This window comes from Pogonomyrmex barbatus, unplaced genomic scaffold (genome assembly GCF_055798465.1).
Source record: "Pogonomyrmex barbatus isolate J1 unplaced genomic scaffold, ASM5579846v1 scaffold8, whole genome shotgun sequence".
In the NCBI taxonomy this organism is placed as follows: Eukaryota; Metazoa; Arthropoda; class Insecta; order Hymenoptera; family Formicidae; genus Pogonomyrmex; species Pogonomyrmex barbatus.
The window spans coordinates 4,627,141-4,650,312 of record NW_028297182.1 but is presented as its reverse complement, the minus strand read 5'-3'; the positions used below and the strand labels follow the sequence as shown (position 1 = coordinate 4,650,312).

Sequence of the window (23,172 nt, the reverse complement as noted above, 5' to 3'; positions counted from 1 at the left end):
ATTCGTGTGTATTCTGAACCCGGCGTTTCCTGCGACGAAGCTTACGCCATATTATTGGGGAGGACTCTCGAAGATACGGACCTCGCGACGATACGTCTCGTTTTGTCTTTTACGCATTCACGTTTGAAATCGTATATTAACGATGAGCGACATCGAGGTAAGTGCGAAATATTCCCAGATATTCAAGCGACAATAATACGAATCGCGAATCGTATAAATTACATTATACAATTCCGGCATAGCCATTATCGATCCAGCGACGTAGTTCACTTCCAGCCATTAGCAATACCACGCGACCATTTGCAATGATTTTATGCATGAAAAATTGTTTATATTAATCTCTCTTGTTTTATACTAATCTCTCTTGTTTTATATTAATCTCGGAATATACTTTAACGACGAATACGATGTTGATACGTTTAATTTCTGGCGACGTACAATTTCTGAATAACAATTTTAAGCTTGATAAAGAGATTTTATAAGGTTATGAACGTGATAGTTGAGTTGCTCTTGATGATTGGCCAACCGCTTTGCTCGCGTTCAGATGTTTTAGATAGCATTAAACAAAATTCAATTCTGATTACGCACAAACGCGCGCGCGCGCGCGCGCGCATACATATATATGTACATACATACACACATGCATGCATACATACTTAACACACAGACTAATTTTAAATTGGATTTATATATAGAAATATATGTATTTTATATATATATAAAATACATATATAAAAAAGATTTTTGAAGATCTTGTAGAAATATATTGTTTTCACAATGATATATATATCATTGTGAATATATATATATATATATATTTCTACAAGGTCTTCAAGAATATTTTTTCATCTAAAATATTTTTAAAATATCTTTATCATTTTGTACTTATATGAATACTTTGTTTATATGAATCATTATTGAATATTATATAACTGCTTAAGTTGGTCTTTGGAGACTAGATTGAAGTTATATTTAAATTAAATTTGTATTATCATTGAGTTAAATTCAATTTTGTCTTCAAATCCAATGTTTGTCTCAAGATTTAATATTATGTTTATTGAAATATCTATAATATTTTGTTTATAATAATATCTTTTTATCTTTTCTATAATCTACAAAAGATGTAATACAAGGAATATACGTGGAACAAAGTTATAAAAATATAAATTAATGAATCAAAGAAATCCTATTACGAAGATATTATCACGTATTCATTTCTTATATTTAATTTTGGATGTGAAATGTAATGGTAATTCCTTTTTTATTCACTCCATATAACTTAGTATAATTTGAAGTAAGTAATAGTTATTTGTAATTTACAGAGGAGTGGCAGTCGCAGTGCAAGCCCTCGACGACCACGAACTGCAGATGGTGGACTAAGAGACTCGCGATCGCACTCAAGATCACGCAAGTCGCGTGAGCGGAAGGATTCGCATAGAGAAGTCAAATACTCGAGATCAAGAAGTCGTTCCGTGTCACGTGGTCGAAAGTCATATCGCAGCAGCAAGTACGCCAGTGTTGGCCATCGTGGCAGTCGCAGCCGGAGTCGCTCGCCATATCGCGGTGGCCGTTACTCCCGTAGTAGATCACGCTCGTATTCGCGATCACGATACTCTCGTGATCGACACGTATACCGGTCACACTCGCGCAGTCCAATGTCATCAAGGCGACGGCACATCGGTAATCGCGACAATCCCTGTCCTTCCCGTTGTCTGGGCGTTTTTGGATTATCAATTTTTACAACTGAACAACAAATTCAACACATATTCTCAAAATATGGTCCTGTGGAACGAGTACAAGTTGTTATTGATGCAAAGGTGTGTTGAGCTTAATGTATATTTAGTCTCATATATATATATATATATATATATATATATAGTATGCAGTAATCCATTAGTCACTCCCCAGATATTAACACTGGGAAATAGTAAAACTCCGCCAGAGATTTAGAACGATCATATCTAAGAGACCTGTGATACGTTAAAGGCCCTGGCCACATTTTTACATAAGTCTATGTGAATTAAAAATTGATATAATTTGAAGATAGCAATCAAATTCAATGGTGACGCAACAGTAATATATAGATTTTATATTTGTTGTAGACCGGACGTTCTAGAGGATTTTGTTTTGTATATTTTGATTCATCTGAGGATGCCAAAGTTGCTAAAGAGCAATGCACCGGCATGGAAATCGATGGAAGACGAATTAGAGTTGATTTCTCGATTACACAACGTGCTCACACTCCCACTCCAGGAATATACATGGGAAAACCTACGCATTTACATGACCGAAGCTGGGATGGACCGAGACGTAGAGAGTAAGTTATGTTTATTCCTCAAACACATTTCAAAAAGATTATTAATAATCACATTGTTTCTTTCTTTTTTATTTTTTTTATTTTTTTTATTTTTATTTTTTTTTTTTATTTGATCTGAAACACTAGGGTTAGCTATAGAGGAAGTTACCGCCGTTCGCCCAGCCCATACTACAGTCGCCGACGTTCACGCTATGACCGCTCTAGATCACGCTCTTATTCGCCACGTAAGTACAATTTCCACTTTAATATACGTTATGATATAAGCCGTCTACGTGGATATGTGTTCTCTATACTAAAGTGTATATTAAATGCATATGATATATGTAAATATACATATAGAATTGCAAATTATCTAACAAGGACTTCATATTTTCATAATTTATCGCACAACAGTGCTTACTGTAACGTACATTTTATTTTTTTATTTTGTTAGACCTTTATATAAAGATATTATTTTCACATTTTATGACGTTGGCTCTTTTAAAGATAACTCATCATCATAACTTTTTAGTATGATCAAGCATCTTATATGTTGTGTCATTTATGTTAATTTTTTACTTTCATGTAAATACAAATTAATATTGCATATATAATATGTTAGAAAGAATAGTCATATTTATTTGTTAAAATTGCTTATGAATCTCAAAAGAGATTTTGTGCATACAATTTTGTGCATACAGCACATTTTATTACAACCAAGAGTCGAACGATTAACGTTGTATTTCTTCATATTTTCGTAGACTGTTTATATTCTTATTGAAATGATAACGTTAATTAGATGTGAAGTAAGTATTTAAGTTAGCAAGAAACGACAGGGAGCATCAGAGAAATGCGCTCGATAAATCATACGGTAGTAGCTAAGCTGCAATCCGTAATTTGTAAAACAATCATGGTTTTTTTGTTGCTTAATGAATTTCAGGTCGGTATTAAGTGACATGAAGTGATGCGACAGACCAGGTGTTTAAGGAGAGCCATTGACCCAGATATTTCGTCAACGGGTCAAAATTATGAAATTAACAAAATTACTTTATATTACTATTCTTACCTTACCCATTTCTGCATCATATGCGATACAATCTTGCAAGCATTTATGTTATATAGTAATGTCGATACTAATCGTGGAAAAAAAGTGCAACGTATATAATAGAATATAGCATATCGTTTGCACGAAAATCAGTAAGGTTAGAATAGATGCAAAACCTTATTTTCATAAGTTTATATCGCCTCGTAGTATTATGAAGATAAGGTTTCAACTGTGTAAAAAAACAAGGCTATAATGTGAAAGCTGGAATATAATTGATCATTCGGTATTTCTTGTTCCATCTCTAGCTTACAATTGTATTCCAGCCGTTGGATAGAATCTTTAAAGAAAAATGTGGAAATATTCTCCTTAAAAAAAAATAAATAAATAAAAAAGGAAGGAAATGAAAAACGCAAAAATACACAAAAAGAAAAACAATAACAAGCCTCGGGTAAAAGTAAGTTCTCTAACCTGTTTGTTTGTTTATAAGGTTTTGAATCAAGAGGTATTGGATGATAGAGGGAAGTTTGAAGTTTCGCTCTGAAAAAATGAGTTTTGAAAAGTCGAAGACAAGATATCCGAAGACACGTTTATCTTGCTCGCATTGTCAAGAGTCAGAAGGTTTTCTCAGTTGCTTGTGACAAAGAATATGATCTGCAATTCATTTCCGGCTGAGAAGCCTCAAGCCTAGAAGAAAACTTCAAGTAATGCAAGCCCGAAGACAGAATCGAGTTGACCGTCAGACCCCCGACCGGGACGGATGAGTCGTTTGGTTGGGGGTGAAAACAGGGCCGAACGTGTTTCCGAAAATGTTCAAGAAGTTCATCGAAATCTTTTATAGAATAGGGACGAGCGTAAGGTGCTCCCAGACGTTTATACCGATCATATTCTTTATCAGTTGGTTTGGTTGATTTGGTCACGCGCTATCTTATTCGCTCTAGAGAACTATGCATATATTTGCATATTCTCGATATGCAAATCTCTATATCTATATACATATATGAAAATAAAGATAAAAGTTTGCATATTTCCTTTATCACATCCTCTCCCTCCACCATCCTGAGACCTCCGTTTTTTTCCAAGAGAACTTCGGTCTATTTTACCTACCTTAGGACCTTGACATTACATTTTATCAATAAATGCTGTTTCTACCACGTTCGACTCTGATCCCTTTCATTTTTATAATATTGCGGAGTTTCGTTTGGCGCACAACACATGAATCGCTTTTTACGCTTAGGATAAAAATGCTGCGGATTGATTCTTATAATGCGCGTTATTATTGCCTTTGCAAACATTTAGGTCTTAATCTTGTAAAAGTGTGTGAATGAATCCGAGACTTGGTCTGAAATCTAAATGCCAATAAAATCAGCTTCCAGCAAAGTCTTTTGTCTTTTTTTATTCCGATTATTATGTATTACCGCATATTGTCTCTGAAATTTGAATTCAAAAAATGATAGAAAACAAGAATATGTACTTGAATATCGACAGTGAAATAAATTATCTATTATTTCTAGACATGTTATGAGTTAATCATATCTAAATAGCATATTTTTCTATTAAATTTTTAGCAGATTTCTTCTATAGAAAGGGAATTGTTATATTTGTGTATCTCAAACCATGTGCCATTACTATTGATGAAATATTCGATTTTCCAAATGCATTGGTGCAAATGATATTCGTAACAAAATTTAAAAGAGTTCAAGATGGGAGATTACCCATTCGAGAAAAGGAGATACTTGAAAAAAATGAGCGTACCTTTGTAATTTCATTTCATTTTTAATGTAACATGGAATATCAAATTCATATTTTTGTTTATAAATTTAAACTTTTTACATGTAAACATAATTAGTGACAGTGATATTAAATTTATATATATTCAAGTTTGAAACTATCGAGAGAGCGATCGAGCCATCGAGAGTCCATATCGATCAATCGATTAGCTGCAGTTGCAGTTGTATGTACAATTTTTACATTCCAAACACAAACAACATTGAGATTCTCGTAATCTTTTTTGATCCATATTATCGAGAAATAAAAAAAGAACAAATTGAACCCATGTGAATGAAAGAAACGAATTTTCGAGAATGCAAAAGGCAAAGAAGAAAGGTAAAATGCAGCAACCCTCATCGTCCTTCGCCGACTGTGCGGAAGCCACGCTGACGGACGAGGACGTGGGCAAGGACTTCGGCATCCTCATAAACGCACCGCTCTCAAAAGGTGGACATTTTGTCTTAAAGTCGGAAAAAACATGGGCCATCGATTCGTCGCAATATTCAGAATTCTTTACCCTGAACCTCAAAATGCTGTCTGCTGCGATCGACTGTGTCCCATTTAACGAGTACGTCGATGTAGATGACAGGTATTTCGTAGTGAGTACTCGAGAATATCGGCTCAAATTACGCGAGTGAATTCTATCTCGATCGAATAACTGATGAGCGAGTAATCTGCATTAACCATTCCTCTTAGAGCGATCAGTTGACAAGCATCTACAATAATGCCGAGAGAGGCAAGGCAGCTTATAACGCAATTTTGAATGAGCTAGATACGTCGAGTTTATCGAATGCTGAAAATGAGACCGAGAACATGCAAAATCAATCAGAAAATCTGACGGCAAATGTGAAGTTTGAATCAAATGACAATGTCCAAGATTTAGAAGAGGATTTAGATTTTTTACTATCTCTAAAGGAACCTGTTCAGGATACTCGGATAGGAATTGCACAATCAATGTCACTACCTGTATCTCATAATAGTGGTAAGGCATTAAAAGCAAAAGATATTAGATATATTCTGTTTAAGATTTCTATAATCTTTGTAATTTTTGTCTTGAAGATTATGGGATCAATTATAAAGATTTTATCTTTAAAAAGCTAATTATAAATATAATTTATATTTTTATAATTTGAAAAGGATTTTTTTTCTTTGCAATATATCAAATATAAAGAACTCATATCACAAATATATACCCATTAAATTTGTTCCAGATTCTAAAACGAAATCAAAAAATGTTCCGAATAAACCAATCGACTTAGAAAAATGGCTGGATTCTGTTTTAGATGATTAGTTCCATTTTTTCCATATTATTGAAGCATATAAAAAAAATCTATAAATATCTGACAAAACGAAAAAAAAAATAGATAATATAAAATTAGGACATCTATTTGACACATGTAAAGTAATCAAAACATGTAAAGAAATATATTGTTATAAAATTATATGAATTAATTTTTATACATAAAAAATATATATTCAAATGCATTTTCTTAAAGAATAATCTTAGAGAATTGTCCTTATAGCTTATCTTCACAGTTTCTCAAAATGCAACATTATCATTAATTTTTGAACTTTTTCGTAAGAAATATATGCATATAATCATATACCACAAGCATAATGGCACCACCTGGACCTAATCTCAGCACCTTTGGCACCAAGCCTTTATATAAAGCTTTAAATCTAGAATGATAGATTATGTATGAGTGTAAAACTTGAGCTCATGGACTTAATTATGGTAAGTAAAATATATGTAGATACCCTTCTCTTTTATAAACAATATGCATGGTGTTCAGTGTTCCTTTGTATAGTGTACTATCCTGTGACCCCTGAATGCGACTTTTAGCAACATCAAATGGTATGTTTAAGCAGGAAGCAACAGTACCTGATACAAATCCTATAGCAACCTAAAAAAATGTTTAATGTGTGCTACAAATCGTCAAAAAGAAACAATGTACAGCTATATATCCGTTGTGTATTATCACAATAATTACTTTAGTTAGAAATTCCAACCAAGGTTCTTTTCTGGCTGGTATATATCCTTTAACAGAATGGTAGAAACCAAAATAAAATGAATTGAACACTGCGTTTCTCATTATAGTGGCTGAGAGTCCTTTGTTTAGACCATTCAATCCAAAGCCATACTTTGAGACTATTTCTTTAGTCACTGCAAACGTCGACGGACTTTCTTTGACATGCTTCCGATTAGATTGCAGTTTTACTTTGACTACTTCAAAAGGGTTAACCAATATAGCTTCTGTAACACCGGCGAAGAAACCAGCGCATGAGAATGTCTGCAATGTTGCAACTTATTTATCTTGCAAACAATTAGCGGACTGTGGGTTAATAATCGTATTAGAGATTAATTACCAACGGAGTGGGTGCACTTGCGCCAAATAAGAAAAACTGTTTATATTGCTCGAAAGTAAAAAACTAAAAGAAAAAAATTTTTTATAAATAAAAATAAAACTAAAACTTTTGCAAACAGACTTACTTTAACTGCACGTTTGGGTGTTTCTACAATTATCGGAGGTAAAATGCCTTTCCAAAATGCTGGTAAACCTTCAGTCTTATACATTTTAATCATACAATCACGAATTCCTATAATTATATTAGTGCTGCTAATATACGATCTGATATGTGCTGATAATGTATGACATGATAAGTGTTGCTATTATAAAAAGTACCTGTATAATATAATGGATCTGATTTTGCTGTCTTCACTTGGAGCTGAAAACGTGTTTTAACAAGATCCATTGGATGCATTATGCAAACCTCAATGAATCCTGCTGTTCCTCCAGCACCAATCTGGATGACAGCTTCTTTTAAAAGGCTCTCTGTGGTATGACCTGACATCTTTGCAGTTTCAGTAAAAGATTAATATAAAATATAGAAAAAAAAATCAAAATAACCGAGGTATGTTATTTTGTATATCAATATATATTTCTCTATATTGTCATTTATTAGAGATCATATCTGAAAATAAAGAACTCAATTAAATATTTTATTAAATCGTTGAATAATATAAATAGTGTATGCTGTATTACAAAAAGTAATAATATTCATCAGTTTCTCATTTCTATGTTTTTCTAGTTGTTTAATATAACGTTCCTTATTCTTACTGGCTTAACTTAAGCAAATTAAGTAAAAAGATGTATGCCTTTTTTAATAAAACAGGAAGTATTAATTTAGTATCGATACTTGCACTTTTGTTTATATAGAATAAAAAAGCTATTCTACTTTCACAACTCTAAAGCCTAATCTTGATAGAAGTTCCTGTCAGTGGTCCATACTACGTATAGAAAGAAATCTGAAGAACATCACGACCTAAAAGTAGTTTGTTGAGTTGGAATCTATTTTTAGATCTCAGAAAAGAACATAACCTTCAATGCAATGATTAACACTTTATTCGCATAAATTTTGGATCCATTTTATTTATGAATATATATATATATATATATAAACTGAAATTTGCTTCAGGTACAATATTAAAATGATCTATCTTTTATTAATATATTGGCATATATATAGAATATTATAAATTATAACATTCTTTGTTGTTAGTTTTATATATTAATTATATAAATACAAATTAAATAATTTATATATACTTTATATAAAATGCAAATATCAAGTCAGTCATATGAAGCTATCAATAACTTCTAGATAACATTAAAAAGATATATATATATATATATATATAAACAAACACACACTTAAGGTTTTTATCAATGGTTGCATAATATTTAACTTATTGATAACATTTTATGTATATGTAAATATGTCAAATTATGTAACTTTTAAAAATATATAAAATAATTATCATATCTCAAAAATTTAATTACTAGAAAATGTCATTTTGATCTTAATATTATAAACAAATAATATACACTTTCTCTAATTAAATTAAAAATATCGGAGCAAATGCAGTGATAGCGGAATATTTTATTCCTACAAACACAAATCTTACTTACATGTCATCAATCACATCGCATAAATAAATAAGTCAATAAGTTAATGTCCACAAATTCGTCGAAACTGGCAACTCATCGCGACAAATATGTCATAGATTCGTTATCTAATCGCATTGCATAATCGTGCGATTAGACGTCAATGATTTCGTTTTTTCTGTAATAACTTACATTAAAATCGTTGGTTCAAGAATTGCAGAAAAACCAAGGAAAAAAAAAAAGATAAAAGAATCGTACTATGTAAATTCCTCGCAGTCGCGGTATATCGATTTTTCTTCTCGACAATCATATGAAAAACCGTCGACTCACAACAGCACAAAGCACCTTTCATTCTCGCTGATCTTCGACGATCACATGATGTGTTTGTCATGTTCATGCGTAGTGGCGAATCAGCGCACTTTTTCTCTCTTTCACTACTATTTCGCTCGTTTTTAAGTTACGTTTATCATCGATCATCGTTCATCGATCTACGGTCCGTCGCGGACCACGTCGCTATCTCGTCGAACGGCTAGAGCGACAGTTTATAAAATCGTAAAAACGTCTCGTTCCCTCCTCTTCTATTCACCTTTGTACTCGCGATGTCCAAAGTTCGAGACGTTATCGTTGTTCGCGCCATGTCGCAATGACTCGCTGGTGCACGCACCGACGCTAATTGGCTCCCCGGCATGTGTAATCACCACGAACGTAAATTCGAGTCGACCGACAACCGACAGTCCGTCGCCGCCGCGCGATGAGTTCCGCGTGATATTTGCGGCTCTTCTGCATATCTCTGTTTGCGTTTCGATCGTCATTTGTATCTCGTAACGGTCGTCGTCATGCCAACCGAACAAAATACGAGCGTCAGGCGTCGAAAGGTACGTAACAACAATGATCCCGGATCAGTGGATCTATGTCGCAAGTCATTCCTCGGCATTCGCTTTTTGAACGACGAGGCGCCAACTCTGTGCCACGTCGCGTCTTCTCAGGAAATGCAGGAAACATCCATAGAATACTCGCTCGAGCGAACTCGTGAATATTATACACGCGCACGTGCACGCGAGCGAACCAGAGTTCACGCGCTAAGATGCGTGATATTGGCTATGTTCCGATTCATGCGACTTGCACGCTCGTGAACGCCGCTCGTCCTCGTTTAATATTTGTTAGACAACGAGGGTGAAAACGATTCTATGAGCGATGCGAGCGATGAATCGGAACATAGCTACGCGTGCACGCACGATAGGCGAGGTGGGTTCAAATTTCGAACGTGCCTCGTCCCTCAACCCGCGTCACGTGATCGGCATCTCGCGTTGACATGCGACGAGCGCGCAATTGCGGCCGCTCGAGGCGCGATGCAGCGCGGAGCGCGAAGCACTGCACGCTTGGGCACGGCACATCGTCATCGGCATCGGCATCGGCATCGGCATCGACATCGGCTGACTCTCAGCCGTCGTCGCGCGTTATCGAGCGAGAACTAGCACACTCCTTATGACAAGCGCTCGTTGCCCGGCGGATCGTACGAGTCGCCCTAGATGCAATACACGCTCGTGAGTGTAGAGATCTGGACCGACGTAGAGAAGTTTCGAGCATTCCGGCGAGGTTAATCGCCATGGCCTTCCTCGTGTCGGGGTGACCTCGAGCGAGTTAACTTGATCGGCGATTGACTCACAGTGACCTTGACAACATGCTCCGATTGAGATGATTGACGATTAACTCGTTAGAACACCCCAGTAAGCGATCTGTCCGTAGCATGTCAACATGTCACAGATTGGCAATAAATCCAGCATCATCTGTATCTGCGTTAAGCTCGTGTTTTGCCAGCAGAGCCTGCTAGCGGAATCTCATAATGGATTGTCCACAGAAACCGATCAAAATCTATCATCTCATAAACATTTAAGGAAAATATATTATTTAAATGATTATGAAACAACAAATTCTGCTTGGTTTCTGCAGTTAATCTGACATTCTGTTGGCAATTTCCGATATATTTCTACCGATAAAATTTGTAGCAGATATTTTGCAAAATCTGGCAGATTTGACTAGGATTTTTGTTAAGAATAAGAGATTATTATTATATATGAATTTATTACATATGAAAATAAAAAGAATTTTGTCAAATTTGAGAAAAACATGAAAAAAAACCTGGAGATGATAAATACAATTAGAAACAGAAAATACTGATGTCTGTCCATTCTTAAAAATTTTACTGCAAGCGTAATTGCACTGGTTGAGTCAATCACTAATCGAGTTAATTGAAGTTTGATCAAAGCCAAGTCTTGTCAAATGACATTTAAAATATTTTGTTAATATAGATAGAATTTTTTTCGTTAATCGAAAGAAAGAAAAATTTTAAGAACGCAAATTAGAAATTTTGTTATAGATAATTTTTTGGATTAAGTTTAATTGATCAAATTTAGTTATAGTTATCTTAATAGGAAAAATATCTCAAGAAAACAGTTGGCTCAAAATAAGTATATATATATATATATATATATATGTTGTAAATATATAGACGTAGATCTCACAATGTGTCTTGCGTTTCAGCTGAGAACTGAAAATGAAGAAGAGCACGATAATGAATTGGCATCCTACCAGAAGAAAACCACTAGCCAGCCGGGAAAGAAATATTTTACTATGCTAGTAGTGCTTGGTACATTGTTCCTAGGTTACATAGCCATAGCAAATGACTTAAAACCTATCAAGATAGGTAGCAAAGCTATAGATACTCTAGCGCTCTCATTTAATTTACAAAAACCGTTCTACGTGGTTGTCATTGATGCTGGATCTACTGGGAGTCGCGTATTGGCATTCGGTTTTCACGAGTCATTTCTCAATGGCAATTTAGTATTGGATAATGAATTGTTTAAAGAAGTAAAACCTGGATTGAGCTCGTTTGCCGATAAACCAGAGGAAGCCGCAAAATCTCTGACTGTACTTCTGAATGAAGCGAAAACTGTGATTCCGCAATCTGAATGGTCTCGTACATTGCTAACCATGAAAGCCACGGCAGGACTAAGATTGTTGCCCGAGCATAAAGCAAATGGCATATTGGAGGAGTGCAGAAAGTTGTTCCAGACGTCCGGATTTCAGATCGCGAGAAATTCTATCTCCATAATGGAAGGCACGGACGAGGGAATTTTCTCCTGGTTCACTGTCAACTTTTTGTTGGATCGTTTTAACTCGCTCAGCTCGCAGATTACCGTAGCCGCATTAGATCTCGGCGGTGGCTCAACGCAAGTCACGTTTCAACCGGACAATGCTCAGGCCAAAAAATTGGAGAAACACGTTTACTCAATTAATGTATTCAATCATAACATGAGTTTATATACGCACAGTTACTTAGGAATGGGTCTAATGGCTGCCAGAAAAGCAATTTTGACTTATGACATGAATCTCGAGGACACGAATCTTAAAATTCCCATAGAAATACATTCTGAATGTATCAATCCGATTGTATCTGCTGAATGGTCTTATGGTGGACGTGATTACATTGTGAAAGGTCCCACAAATGGCACGTACAAATTAGTGAAGACTCAAAATTTTGCCGGTGGAGATGAAAACAAGCCGATTGTACGCTTTGCAGAATGTTTAAAAATTATTGAAAAGTACGTTAATACTCTCACAGAAAAACCGATAGGTTTGAAGGATCATGAAGTGTACGCGTTTTCGTATTATTTTGAACGTGCGACAGAGGTAAGGATTAAAAAATATTTATTAATAATAAAAATAAAAATATTTCACTAATGTTAATAATTTTTAATTATATATGTATACATATAATAATAAATAATATAAATAAAAATAAAATATATATTATAACTTAAAAATATAATTACATACATACGATTACTAATTTAACATGAAAATAAAAAATTATGAATGAACTTATTTGATATTACTATAAATTAAGCTTACTTTAGACAAATATAAAAGATGAAATTTATATTCATTTATATTCATTTTATTTCATTTAGGTAGCGTTAATAGATCCATTTTTGGGCGGGATAGTACAATTAAGTTCATTTTTGAAGCAAGCTATGGAAACGTGCGATTATCCAAACACAGATCAGCCATTTATGTGTTTAGATCTGACATTTATTTACGTTCTACTAAAAGATGGATTTGGGTTAGAATCGTCGACTAAGTTATATGTAAGTAGAAATAACATATGATATTTTTATTATCATGTCTTCTCAGAAATAATGGAATATTTTTAATCTCACAGCTTTATAAGAAGATTAATGGCCATGAATTAAGTTGGGCACTAGGAGCCGCATTCAATGTTCTCCAAAATGGACTTTGACGTTATTTTATCATTATTTTATTAATAAATGAGTTTTTAGATTTATGTTTTTATTGAAAAGACAAAATGGGAAAAATGTAATCAGGGAAAGGATGCAAAAATAATTTGTATTAACAAAACTTAATGTTTTTTGTACAAAAACTTTGAATTTGGCGAAATATTTGATAATTATCAACGTTCGCTGCACAAATGCCTAATCGTACAATCTACTTATTATCACTCCTACGAAAAGAAAGCAGTATTTGACATATATTTTTAGGTATAATACATTTTTTATCTGAAATATATAATTAAAAATTAAAACGGAGAACATATCGCCGCACGTTTGTAATACATTCTTATAAGATTTACGTGTTATTTCAATATGTATTGTTTAATGATTTCTGTAATTTGTTACATTCGGTTTTTAATTTTCTGGCAATGTTTCAACAATGACAAACGATGCGCATGAAGATTTATCTCACAAAATAGTAAGCACAAGTTGATAGGATATTAAAGTCAATCATTCTTTAAAATCAGACAGTTCCTATTTTTTCTTTTAGCATTCCCATTCCTTCTTTTTGATAAATGATGGTAACAAATTCTACGATAAAGCTACCAAGTTTGCGACTCTGGCACTAATGTATTCGCAATATCAATCAATGATAAAATTCATTCGCGTTAGTCATTGTATAAAATTATACGTTAAAATTAAAATGCAACTCATCATGGAAAATTGTTGAGTTCATACGAATGTATTTTTGTGGCGACATATCTGCTATAAGATCGTCAAACGAAAAATTACAGGAAGAAAAAAACGAAATCTGTAACATATCTCGATGCACAAAAACTGCAATTATCACCATGAAGTCGTAAAGTACAAATATATTTACCCCGATGCTATTAACTATCTGTTAAAGTATGCCAACGATGTACATAACATTCGATTTTTATATGTATCGCTGCATTGCGACATTTTATGAAATTTTCTTCATTGTTCTAAGGTCTTATAATTCCTCGATTATTGTTTATGTGTCCAGCAGCATGATGAATTATGTACACATATGTGTATAAATGGTAAATCGTTAAAATAATTGGCACGAGCCAACATTCTATTCTCTGCTGTCATAAAAATGAGGACACAATTTGCGTATATGTAACATGTGTATATAGTGCCTTTAAACTGTTGTTTTTAAATAAAGCAAACGTAAGTTATTTCTCTTTTTTTATTTGACCTCTTTAATATATTTGATTACTTATGTTATCTTGTATCTATGTTAAAATGTGATATATTTTATATTATCTAATTTTAAACACATAAAGTTATCTTTTATATCCTTTTATCACAATATGAATCAATATGATTAGATATTACTTGATGCTAACGAATGGTTTTAAAAAAAAATTCAATTGAATTGAATTTGTTTTAGAACTCTTGTTGAACCATACTGTAATGTATTTTTTGATAAAGTTTATTTCATGTTAAGTTTTTAACAGATGTGAAAATATTAAAATTGATGTGCTTCTATATGGAAATGATTCCCTGATTCTGCTTGGAAAATGATTCAATTCATTGAATCTAAATCGGTTGATTTCAAATCGAATGATGTTCTACGCTTGCGACGAGCAGAGGCGCGAAAACTCTACGTTTCACCGAAGATGCAACTATGTCTGTCTTGATCTTTACGACTTCTAGGAATTACGAAAACACGGAGGTCGATTTCACGTCATTGCGACCACAATGCGTGTGTTACGCGAATATTTACATGTCTATGAACCCCCGACAATATAAATATCCATATTAAAATGTCCATTGTGCATCCGATTTCTCGTCACTGATACTCACTGTGCCGTTAGTTTATCGTCAACAGTTCCGAAATAGCAATAAGAATGAGAATATCTTCCTTCAGAGGGAGAAAAAGAAAAAGAGAAAGATCTCAGCAGTTATATTATCAGAGGCAAGAATCGAGAACAAGCCATTATTGTGAGCGTTAACAAATCGCTCACTGTTGAAGTTATACAAACATAGGTGAACTACGCTCTCACCTATGTCCGTCGCGTTAAGATAAGTGGAAACGATACCTTATTCAAAAAAAAAAAAAAAAAGATGAACGCATGGAATTCGATTTTCTCTTGAAGCGTAATAACGAAAGATCATCGTCATTTATCGTCGAAACTTCATTCCAGAAGCCACGAGGGATCCCAGATAGCTCTTTTTATCTCTCGTCTCGTGAATTTTTAACAGTGGTAGTGCATCTTAACAGTGCTCCGTTGTTTTACACTTATCTTTTTTTCTCTATGTTTTTTTTTATGTCCATTTCTATCAATGTAGATTAATTTTACTCTCGGTTTAAGTTATTTTTTATCTTTATTTAGTTTTTAAGAATTCAGACAGAAGATAAGGAATACATCAAACCGAGATTAGAATGAAAATAAAAAATTATATACATTGGTAGAAATTATATACATTGGTAGAAATTGCTTATCATACTTAACTTCAATTCAAATTCCGATTAATTTAATTGACGAATAATAAATGACGAATGTCTAATAATATTTCTATTTTGTCAACGTATAGAATTTTTAATCTTTTTTTTATAACATATAGGAGGAAAGATTAGAAATTAATTAAATTGTTTGCGAAAAAAATTAGATTATAGACAACAAGTTACATAGAAATTTTTTATTCCAAGCAGAATTGCCGGAATAAATTAATCGTCGATGAAATTAATTAGTTTTGTTAGAATGAAATCCTTAAGGCGACTTTAATCAAACTCCAATTAACTTAATCGATGATTAATTCAATCGACAAAATTCTGCTTAAAGCAAAAAATTTCTGTATAACTCTATTGTAATCTTTTTTTTTCTCTTTAAGAATATTACTTAAATAAGGACTAAATCGTTGATTAAGTTAATTTGGTCAAAATCTTTTTATATATTCTTCTTTTTCTCGATTATTTTATATCACGAACTTTTGTTTCTGCTGTCCTGGAATTTCCTTTTTTTCTTCTTATATATCTTTACACATGTAAATATCAACCGGTTCTATTTACACGTATGTACATAAAGAGCATAAAGAGCGAGAATGAGCAAACGAGAAAGGATACTTGATTAATTTTCAAAAAGTCAAGATTATCAATTCTAATTTATTCATCTAACGCTTTGAAGAAAAAGGTAAGTAAACGATAAAACTGGTTGAACTGCATTTTACATCAAAATCTTTTAATTACTTAATTACTTTAATTGAGATATTGTTACACTTCATATATGTATAAAGACATTTCATCACAATAATTATTGTGCGTTCGTTATCGTGAAAAAAAAAAAAATTGTCTTGAATATTTTTATTTGTAGTTCCTTACAGACTCTTCGTTCTTCGTTCCGGCGTGTTTACTTTGCACTCGCTCGACATTGATTTCGGAATTGATCTCCACATCCCGTACCTCGGAAGGTCAAGTTAAAAAAAAAAAAAAGAAAGAAAAAATCGACATTAAACGGATTATATTTAATATTTAACGAGCACACTCGCATTTATTCCTGAATTTGCGTTCGTAGGTCAGGACAATTTAATTTGGAGTTTTTCGATAATATATAACCCGCCTTCGAAATTCATATCATTTCAAAATGGTACGGACGGATGTATTTATATATGCTCATAAGCCATCGTTTGGCAGCTGCTAAATATATGATGTACGAATATGGGTCTCAGTTAAATAATCACTTTCTGGATATATCCTCTTTGTGGTGGATCCCGCCGTCTGCCTATTACGTATACATCGTTTTATATATATATATATATATGTGTGCAAATAGAGAATTAAAACTCGACTTCATCAGGGTCCCAACAGTGATCCCAAAGAGATCACTCCCGCGGCCCTCGATACGATTCCGTAAATCTGTAAATCGCGCCTCTTCCGAAGATTCACGCGACGTGAGCGTGCGAAGTGGCAGGAGAGAGAGGGGAGAGAGAGAGAGAGAGAGAAAAGAAAAAGAAGAAAGAAAGAGAGGAAATTCGTTCAGGGACGACCGACGGTCTCTGTAAGTTGGGGTTGCTGGTATTTATTCTGCGTCGTGTTCTCTCTCCTCGTGGCATGTAGGCGCACGTAGGAGGTTCCGAAAAATCAACTGTGATAACAGTGCCAGATCCTAGATTACGGTCGATAGATGCAATGTCAAGAAGCGTATGTAGAAGCGTGAAAGGATCGTGCGACAATAATCGCGTAGGAGAAATTCGCGCCGATAAATGAACGCGTCCCCGAGGCTGCTGCTGACAAACACCGCTTCCCTATTGAACGTAGCATGTAACGCGCGGACGGCGACGTTCCCGCAATCGCGTAAGGTAAGCGAGTTTCCCGCGAAAACGGCGACCCACGCGCCCCTCGCCGAGAAACCTCGCGATGACCGATCTCGCTTTGTCGCGAGTTACTTGATCCAGCGGTGTATGCTAGGTTAGGACACCGATCAATCCCCGTTCCCTCGTGAAAATCGCCTCGGACTGTTAACGATCGTTCTCGATCGCGGAAATTGCGGAAACGTGCGATTCTGTCGAATTCGATCATCTTGCATACCTCTTCCTTATCTCTTATCTCTGTTTGATTTGCCTTAGGTGTCGTGTTCGTGCGATTTTACTTACTTTCTCCAATGATCCTTTCAGATCTTTTGTATGCCAGAACAGACTTGGCAACGATCACTTCTGGAAAATCTATACAAGAATCCTCTCTGGAAGGCTTTGGTTTCCCATTATTTGGACCTCGCTGTTTCTATGGATGATCCTGCGTCACATCAGAAGTGTATAAAAGTCAAGATGGAACCTTATCTTGATGCTTGCCTTACCCAGAGTAATGCCACCACGATGTGCGATATACCATTTCACACAGCGGCGAACAATTTGATATATTGTCAGACTGGAGTATTTACGGATACGGCACATAGTGTTAAAGCCAGCGTATGTACAACAGATACAAAAAAATATATTGACAACAAACAAAGATACAAGACTATAAGAAAATGGAGACGACTTGAAAAAGGTAAAAATTACTATCTTTTTTTTTTTGTTTTTTCAAATATTAAATTTTCAAATAAATATACAAATCTTCTATAATGCTTACATAATTGTACAACAAACACAATATCTTAAATATTTTTAGATAGACCAATTAATACTACGGAAGATTCTTTCATATTGAAACTTCTATCTTTCAATATCCTGGCTCAAAACTTGTTGGAAGATCATTTATATCTCTATACAAATCACAACAAGAAAGCTTTAAAATGGAAAACACGAAAATCTCTCATCATACAAGAGATATTTGAAGCAGAGGCAAATGTACATACTTGTTCTTCAGCATTGTAATATGAAATTTGATATGAAGAGATAATATTGTGTGCTGTTATCAAATATTCCAGGTAATATGCCTTCAGGAAATGCAGGAGGAGCATCTGCTAGACTTTGTGGCTCCGTTTAAACAGCATGGATATGAATATTTATATAAAAAGAGAACTAACAACAAGGTGGACGGCTTGCTCTTGTTATATCATTCTGATCAGTTCGTTTTGTTAGATTATGCAAAGGTGGAGTTATATCAATCCAAAGTCGAGCTTCTAAATAGAGATAATGTCGGAATAATCGTTAAATTGTCTCTCAAAGATAATCCAGAAACGCAAGTAGTAATCGCCACTACGCATTTGTTATATAATCCGAGACGCAACGATGTACGATTGGCGCAGATACAGCTTTTATTAGCGGAAATAGAACGCATTGCATTCATCGAGAACACTATGTAAGGAGACGCTTTAGTGAAACTATTTGCTTATTGCGTCTGATTTTTACAAATATTGACTTGATAATAAAATTAATTTTGTAGAACGGGCCCGAAATATTTACCAATTATATTGGCGGGTGACTTCAATTTGGAACCATTCACAGGCGTTTATAAGTTCCTGACAGAAGGTTCATTTGAGTACTATGGCAAAGGACGGAATTTGGAACCTACTCAATATCGTTCCCTGTCCAACTCTTTAATACCATCACGATTATGTGTCACTGACAACTGTCAGCATTTTAATATCTTGACTCAAAGATTGCGAAAGGAAGGCACTGGTAGAGTCATGGTATGTTTTCGCATATATAAATAAAAATCTATGAAGTCTTTTTATATGAAGTCTTTCTATTCTATATTAAGGAAATATTGGAGGAAGGAAATATTCTATATTAAGAGAATATTAAGGAATATGCTTTTCAGTCCATCCAATATTCGTTGATTCTAAAGGTTCTAAAGAAAGCAAGCTTTCAATTCTAAATTTTATACTTTGATCTTTTTTCAATCTATTCTTTCTTTCTATTTTTATATTTCGGGAATTACTTTTCTAATTATATTTTCTAATTGTTTTTAAAATCAGTTGGAAAACAGCGAATCACATCTTCAGAAACAAGATGAGAATATATCCACGCCTTGCAATCTGCTACAACAAAACATCAACAGTGATACCTGTTATACGCAAGTCATCGAAATCGTGCAAGGTCATTCCGCAAAATTCTCATCCGGTACTCTAACACATCCCTTTAACATGCGCAGCGTTTATACGCACACAGATGCTCACGGTGAGAAAGAAGCAACGACGCATCAAGATGAATGGATTACTGTGGACTATATTTTCTACAGCAACATACAACCTTTAGAAAAATATACTCTACCTACAGTAAGCCAATGCGCTGCATTGAGAATACCAAATTTTGTAGTAGGTAGTGATCATTTATGCTTAGGCGCTACCTTCCAATTACCGAAAAAGAAATCTACTTTAAAACGCAACTTCTCATCTTCTTATATGTTGAAATAAAATATTTGGTAAGGAAGGAGAGATACATCGATAATTTATATCAGTTATTTATGTTGATAAATTAATAGATAGTATTTTTAATTTCCATAATAAAGCCATAATGTTTCCATAATGTTTTTAGACGAATACAAAAAATACATTTTTCTTTAGTTGTGAAAATTATAAAATGTTTTCTCTAACATCCAAAAAGCTACAAAGAATATTTTTTAGCTTTTGTCTTTAATATTTCTTTAATTAAATAAAAATTAATTATTTTTAGTTCTGTTTTTAATTCTTTCAATGATGAGTAAACAACTATTTAAGTTTTTGTTTTCTATAATGTTTTTGATTAAAAATAGTATAAGTATTTTGTTTCAACTATCAACATCTATTTTTGAAAAAAAATATCAAATTAGTTTTTATTTTAAAATATTGATTTAAAAAATTTGTGCCAGCCATATTTTACTTTATTTTACTTTAGACTAGAGAAACTATGTATCACACACATATATATATATATATATATATGTGTATGTGTGTGTGTGTGTGTGATATATAAGAACTATGACGTGATAAAAAAAAATAGGTAAAATGAATAATTGTGATTCTACAAACTTGATATAATAGTAAAATGTAAAATATATTGTAGAAATTTTATATACAATAAATAAAAAATATTCTGTATAATAAAATTATATATTACAGTGTTATTAAGCTCATTAGTTTATACCGATTCATTAACTCTCTTATAAAATTTTAACTGGACTTATCTGCACAGCACCATTGTGCAGTTTTGGCTCTTTATATGCTACTACGCAAGTTTTACTGACGAGATTATTTTCTTTACGAACAGAACAATTTGTATGGCAAAACTTCGCGAATGCCTTAAATCTTATTTGTAACTCTACGTCGCCGCCGTTAGGACCAATTAAAAACTCACATTTAAGCAGATTTGCTCTTCCTTTCATACAACATTCCAAATATCTATAATCTGTTGTATATAATTCACTGATATTTTTAATTTTTATGTTTAGAGCCTGTCTCAGAATGCCAGTCACAAACACGTCGTCTATCCAAAAATATTCACGGGAAGATTCAGCATAATCGATCAGTCTACTTGCTACCCATGAATGCAGAATGTATAGCCAACCAGAGACAAAATCGGGATAAATGTTACCCGCATACTCCGCCTTGCTCACGTACCATTTGTTGGCTGGCTCTCGAACAGGGATCATATTTTTCAGGACATAACCCGCTAAAGAATTCTCTTCTATTATACCAGAGCGTAACTTTTCCAACACACCATATATATTTATAACAATGTCATCGTCCATTTTCATGATATATTTAACGCCTTTGCAATTATTTGCTGCCCACTGAAGACCTATCAAGTGCTTACGAGTCAAATTTCTATAAGTGTCCACAAAATCCCCTTGAAGTATGTCATTGAACCGTCGTGATTCGTCCAGTAATGCATTCTGCGACACGTGCGTCTTCCTTTCGGCATCACCGCTTAATGTACCGAGTAAGAATATTCTTCCGATTCCTAAAGCCTGCAACTCCTCATCCGTATATGCTCGCCGTAAAGCGCTTCTTGCAGAGGGTTCACCCGCATAAGACGTAATGATCCATATCAAAAAGGTAGCTTTGCATGGTGGTTTGATTATAATTTTTGAAATTCTTGATGATTTGTCAGCCATCTCGTTTGTTTGAACATACATTAAATTTATTTTTGGAGTCTGTGGACATAAACTTCTCTCTACAAATGTAACAAACAATAAAACACATCCTATGCAAACAAGCAGCAATAAAAATCCAAACTTCAAAAGCATGTCTGTCTTTGCATTTATAATACTGAAGTTCGAGTAATAATGAAAGTTATAATAGTAGTTGTAATTTCTTGAATCACAATGTCTTTATAAGCACTCCTCCAAATTGTTCTCTAAATATTTATTCTTAAAATCATGATGATGATTCATTCTTCCTAGGATATTCTTTTCTTCTCTTCTTAATAACATAAATTTTGGAGCTTTTATAATAACTCAGTTGTAAAATTAAAATTCAATAATCAATTGTATAAATTTCATATTCTTCTTCAAATTTCTATTAATAAAATCAATTGATTTAAAATCAATTCAATTTACTTTTTTGTTTAAAGATTCAAACTAATAAAATTTAATTTTTCATCAATTTTTAATTGCCATTTTAATATCTCTCCTTTTTGATCTTAAATATTTTGACAGGATATAATGTCATCAATAAATTATAATATTTTATCTGGATTCATTCCTTATATATCATTCCTTATATCTTCATTCATTCCTTATATCTCCTGGATTCATTCCTTATATAATATCATCAATCATTAGAGATATAAAATTGAGCTAAAAACTGTTCCTTAAAGATCATGGAAAACTCTTAAAATTTTTTCATTATTTCTCTTTTACAATCAATATAACATCTCTATAACATTTAAGATAAGTCAGTAATGTTAGTAATTCTTGAAGGTAATTTTCTTTAATCAATTTATAAATTAGCAAACTATATTTGACTGAATATCATAAGATCCAACTATATTTGACTGAATATCATAAGATCCAATATTCGGAAATGCTATATAATGCCTCCTCTCAAATCTTCCATACTGAATATCTAAAAAAATATATAAATTATTAAAATATTCTACTTTTTAAAAAAATAAATTAACAACTATAAATTTTTTTATATTTTTTCGCATATGATATAAATTTTTAAATAATATTTCTAAACTTTTCAAAACTAGATGCTAATAAAATAAGCTTCTTCATAGGATCATCAATAAAAATAACCTGAAATTTCTCTAATCATCCATAATAGCATTTAAGAAAATATTATTCAAAATATCAAGAATTATCACAAGGTAATTCCAAGTAACTTTTAATATCACATATTCAACTATTTTTTATTATCAAGTATTAAATTAGAACCACATAAAAAAATTTGATTATGAAAAATTCACATTCACTAAAATAGAAAATTATCA

At 33.2% G+C, this 23,172-nt stretch overlaps 6 protein-coding genes and 1 long non-coding RNA gene across 18 annotated transcripts; 4 read left to right on the top strand and 3 right to left on the bottom strand.

The window, feature by feature from the left end:
• On the top strand, positions 1-4,718 carry tra2 (transformer 2). Of its 3 annotated transcripts, none has more exons than XM_089084382.1 (5): positions 1-157; positions 1,323-1,817; positions 2,103-2,317; positions 2,444-2,541; positions 3,829-4,718. In XM_089084382.1, the coding sequence occupies exons 1-5, from the start codon at positions 143-145 to the stop codon at positions 3,852-3,854; spliced, it is 849 nt and encodes a 282-aa protein (XP_088940508.1). In that variant the 5' UTR covers positions 1-142; the 3' UTR covers positions 3,855-4,718. The 3 variants fall into 3 exon arrangements, with proteins under 3 accessions (XP_088940508.1, XP_088940509.1, XP_088940507.1); XM_089084383.1 differs by having other exon boundaries at positions 3,237-4,718; XM_089084381.1 differs by adding an exon at positions 1,122-1,249 and having other exon boundaries at positions 3-157; positions 2,444-4,718.
• A 536-nt stretch (positions 4,719-5,254) lies between these two features.
• Positions 5,255-6,550, top strand: LOC105427745 (Apoptosis and caspase activation inhibitor). Its single transcript, XM_011639632.3, has 3 exons — positions 5,255-5,707; positions 5,805-6,090; positions 6,320-6,550. Exons 1-3 carry the CDS (start codon positions 5,423-5,425, stop codon positions 6,397-6,399), a joined length of 651 nt encoding a protein of 216 aa, XP_011637934.2. The 5' UTR covers positions 5,255-5,422; the 3' UTR covers positions 6,400-6,550.
• LOC105427744 (mitochondrial 2-oxodicarboxylate carrier) lies at positions 6,474-9,455 on the bottom strand. Of its 5 annotated transcripts, none has more exons than XM_089084386.1 (9): positions 9,314-9,455; positions 9,080-9,233; positions 8,266-8,432; positions 7,793-8,081; positions 7,600-7,706; positions 7,476-7,538; positions 7,100-7,399; positions 6,867-7,012; positions 6,474-6,788 (listed from the first exon to the last, which is right to left on the bottom strand). In XM_089084386.1, the coding sequence occupies exons 4-9, from the start codon at positions 7,959-7,961 to the stop codon at positions 6,668-6,670; spliced, it is 906 nt and encodes a 301-aa protein (XP_088940512.1). In that variant the 5' UTR covers positions 7,962-8,081; positions 8,266-8,432; positions 9,080-9,233; positions 9,314-9,455; the 3' UTR covers positions 6,474-6,667. The 5 variants fall into 5 exon arrangements, with proteins under 5 accessions (XP_088940512.1, XP_088940510.1, XP_088940513.1 ...); XM_089084384.1 differs by having other exon boundaries at positions 8,311-8,432; XM_089084387.1 differs by having other exon boundaries at positions 8,346-8,432.
• A 333-nt stretch (positions 9,456-9,788) lies between these two features.
• On the top strand, positions 9,789-14,549 carry LOC105427742 (ectonucleoside triphosphate diphosphohydrolase 5). 3 transcript variants are annotated; one of them, XM_011639628.2, is made up of 4 exons: positions 9,789-9,930; positions 11,597-12,745; positions 13,027-13,203; positions 13,278-14,549. In XM_011639628.2, the coding sequence occupies exons 1-4, from the start codon at positions 9,892-9,894 to the stop codon at positions 13,353-13,355; spliced, it is 1,443 nt and encodes a 480-aa protein (XP_011637930.2). In that variant the 5' UTR covers positions 9,789-9,891; the 3' UTR covers positions 13,356-14,549. The 3 variants fall into 3 exon arrangements, with proteins under 3 accessions (XP_011637930.2, XP_011637931.2, XP_011637932.2); XM_011639629.3 differs by lacking the exon at positions 9,789-9,930 and adding an exon at positions 10,436-10,599; XM_011639630.3 differs by lacking the exon at positions 9,789-9,930 and adding an exon at positions 10,622-10,782.
• An 872-nt stretch (positions 14,550-15,421) lies between these two features.
• Positions 15,422-21,981, top strand: angel (protein). 4 transcript variants are annotated; one of them, XM_011639636.3, is made up of 7 exons: positions 15,422-15,581; positions 16,404-16,508; positions 17,989-18,361; positions 18,482-18,660; positions 18,741-19,114; positions 19,199-19,445; positions 19,734-20,860. In XM_011639636.3, exons 3-7 carry the CDS (start codon positions 17,998-18,000, stop codon positions 20,169-20,171), a joined length of 1,602 nt encoding a protein of 533 aa, XP_011637938.2. In that variant the 5' UTR covers positions 15,422-15,581; positions 16,404-16,508; positions 17,989-17,997; the 3' UTR covers positions 20,172-20,860. The 4 variants fall into 4 exon arrangements, with proteins under 4 accessions (XP_011637938.2, XP_088940506.1, XP_011637937.2 ...); XM_011639635.3 differs by lacking the exons at positions 15,422-15,581; positions 16,404-16,508 and adding exons at positions 17,379-17,673; positions 21,185-21,981 and having other exon boundaries at positions 19,734-20,179; XM_089084380.1 differs by lacking the exon at positions 15,422-15,581 and having other exon boundaries at positions 15,807-16,508.
• LOC148934724 (uncharacterized) lies at positions 16,536-18,107 on the bottom strand. Its single transcript, XR_016141191.1, has 2 exons — positions 17,968-18,107; positions 16,536-16,777 (listed from the first exon to the last, which is right to left on the bottom strand). It is a non-coding gene; the product is annotated as an uncharacterized LOC148934724 (long non-coding RNA).
• Positions 20,772-21,982, bottom strand: LOC105427746 (beta-1,3-galactosyltransferase 5). The gene has a single exon (XM_011639633.3). It carries the CDS (start codon positions 21,980-21,982, stop codon positions 20,897-20,899), a length of 1,086 nt encoding a protein of 361 aa, XP_011637935.3. The 3' UTR covers positions 20,772-20,896.
• Positions 21,983-23,172: the final 1,190 nt, after the last annotated feature.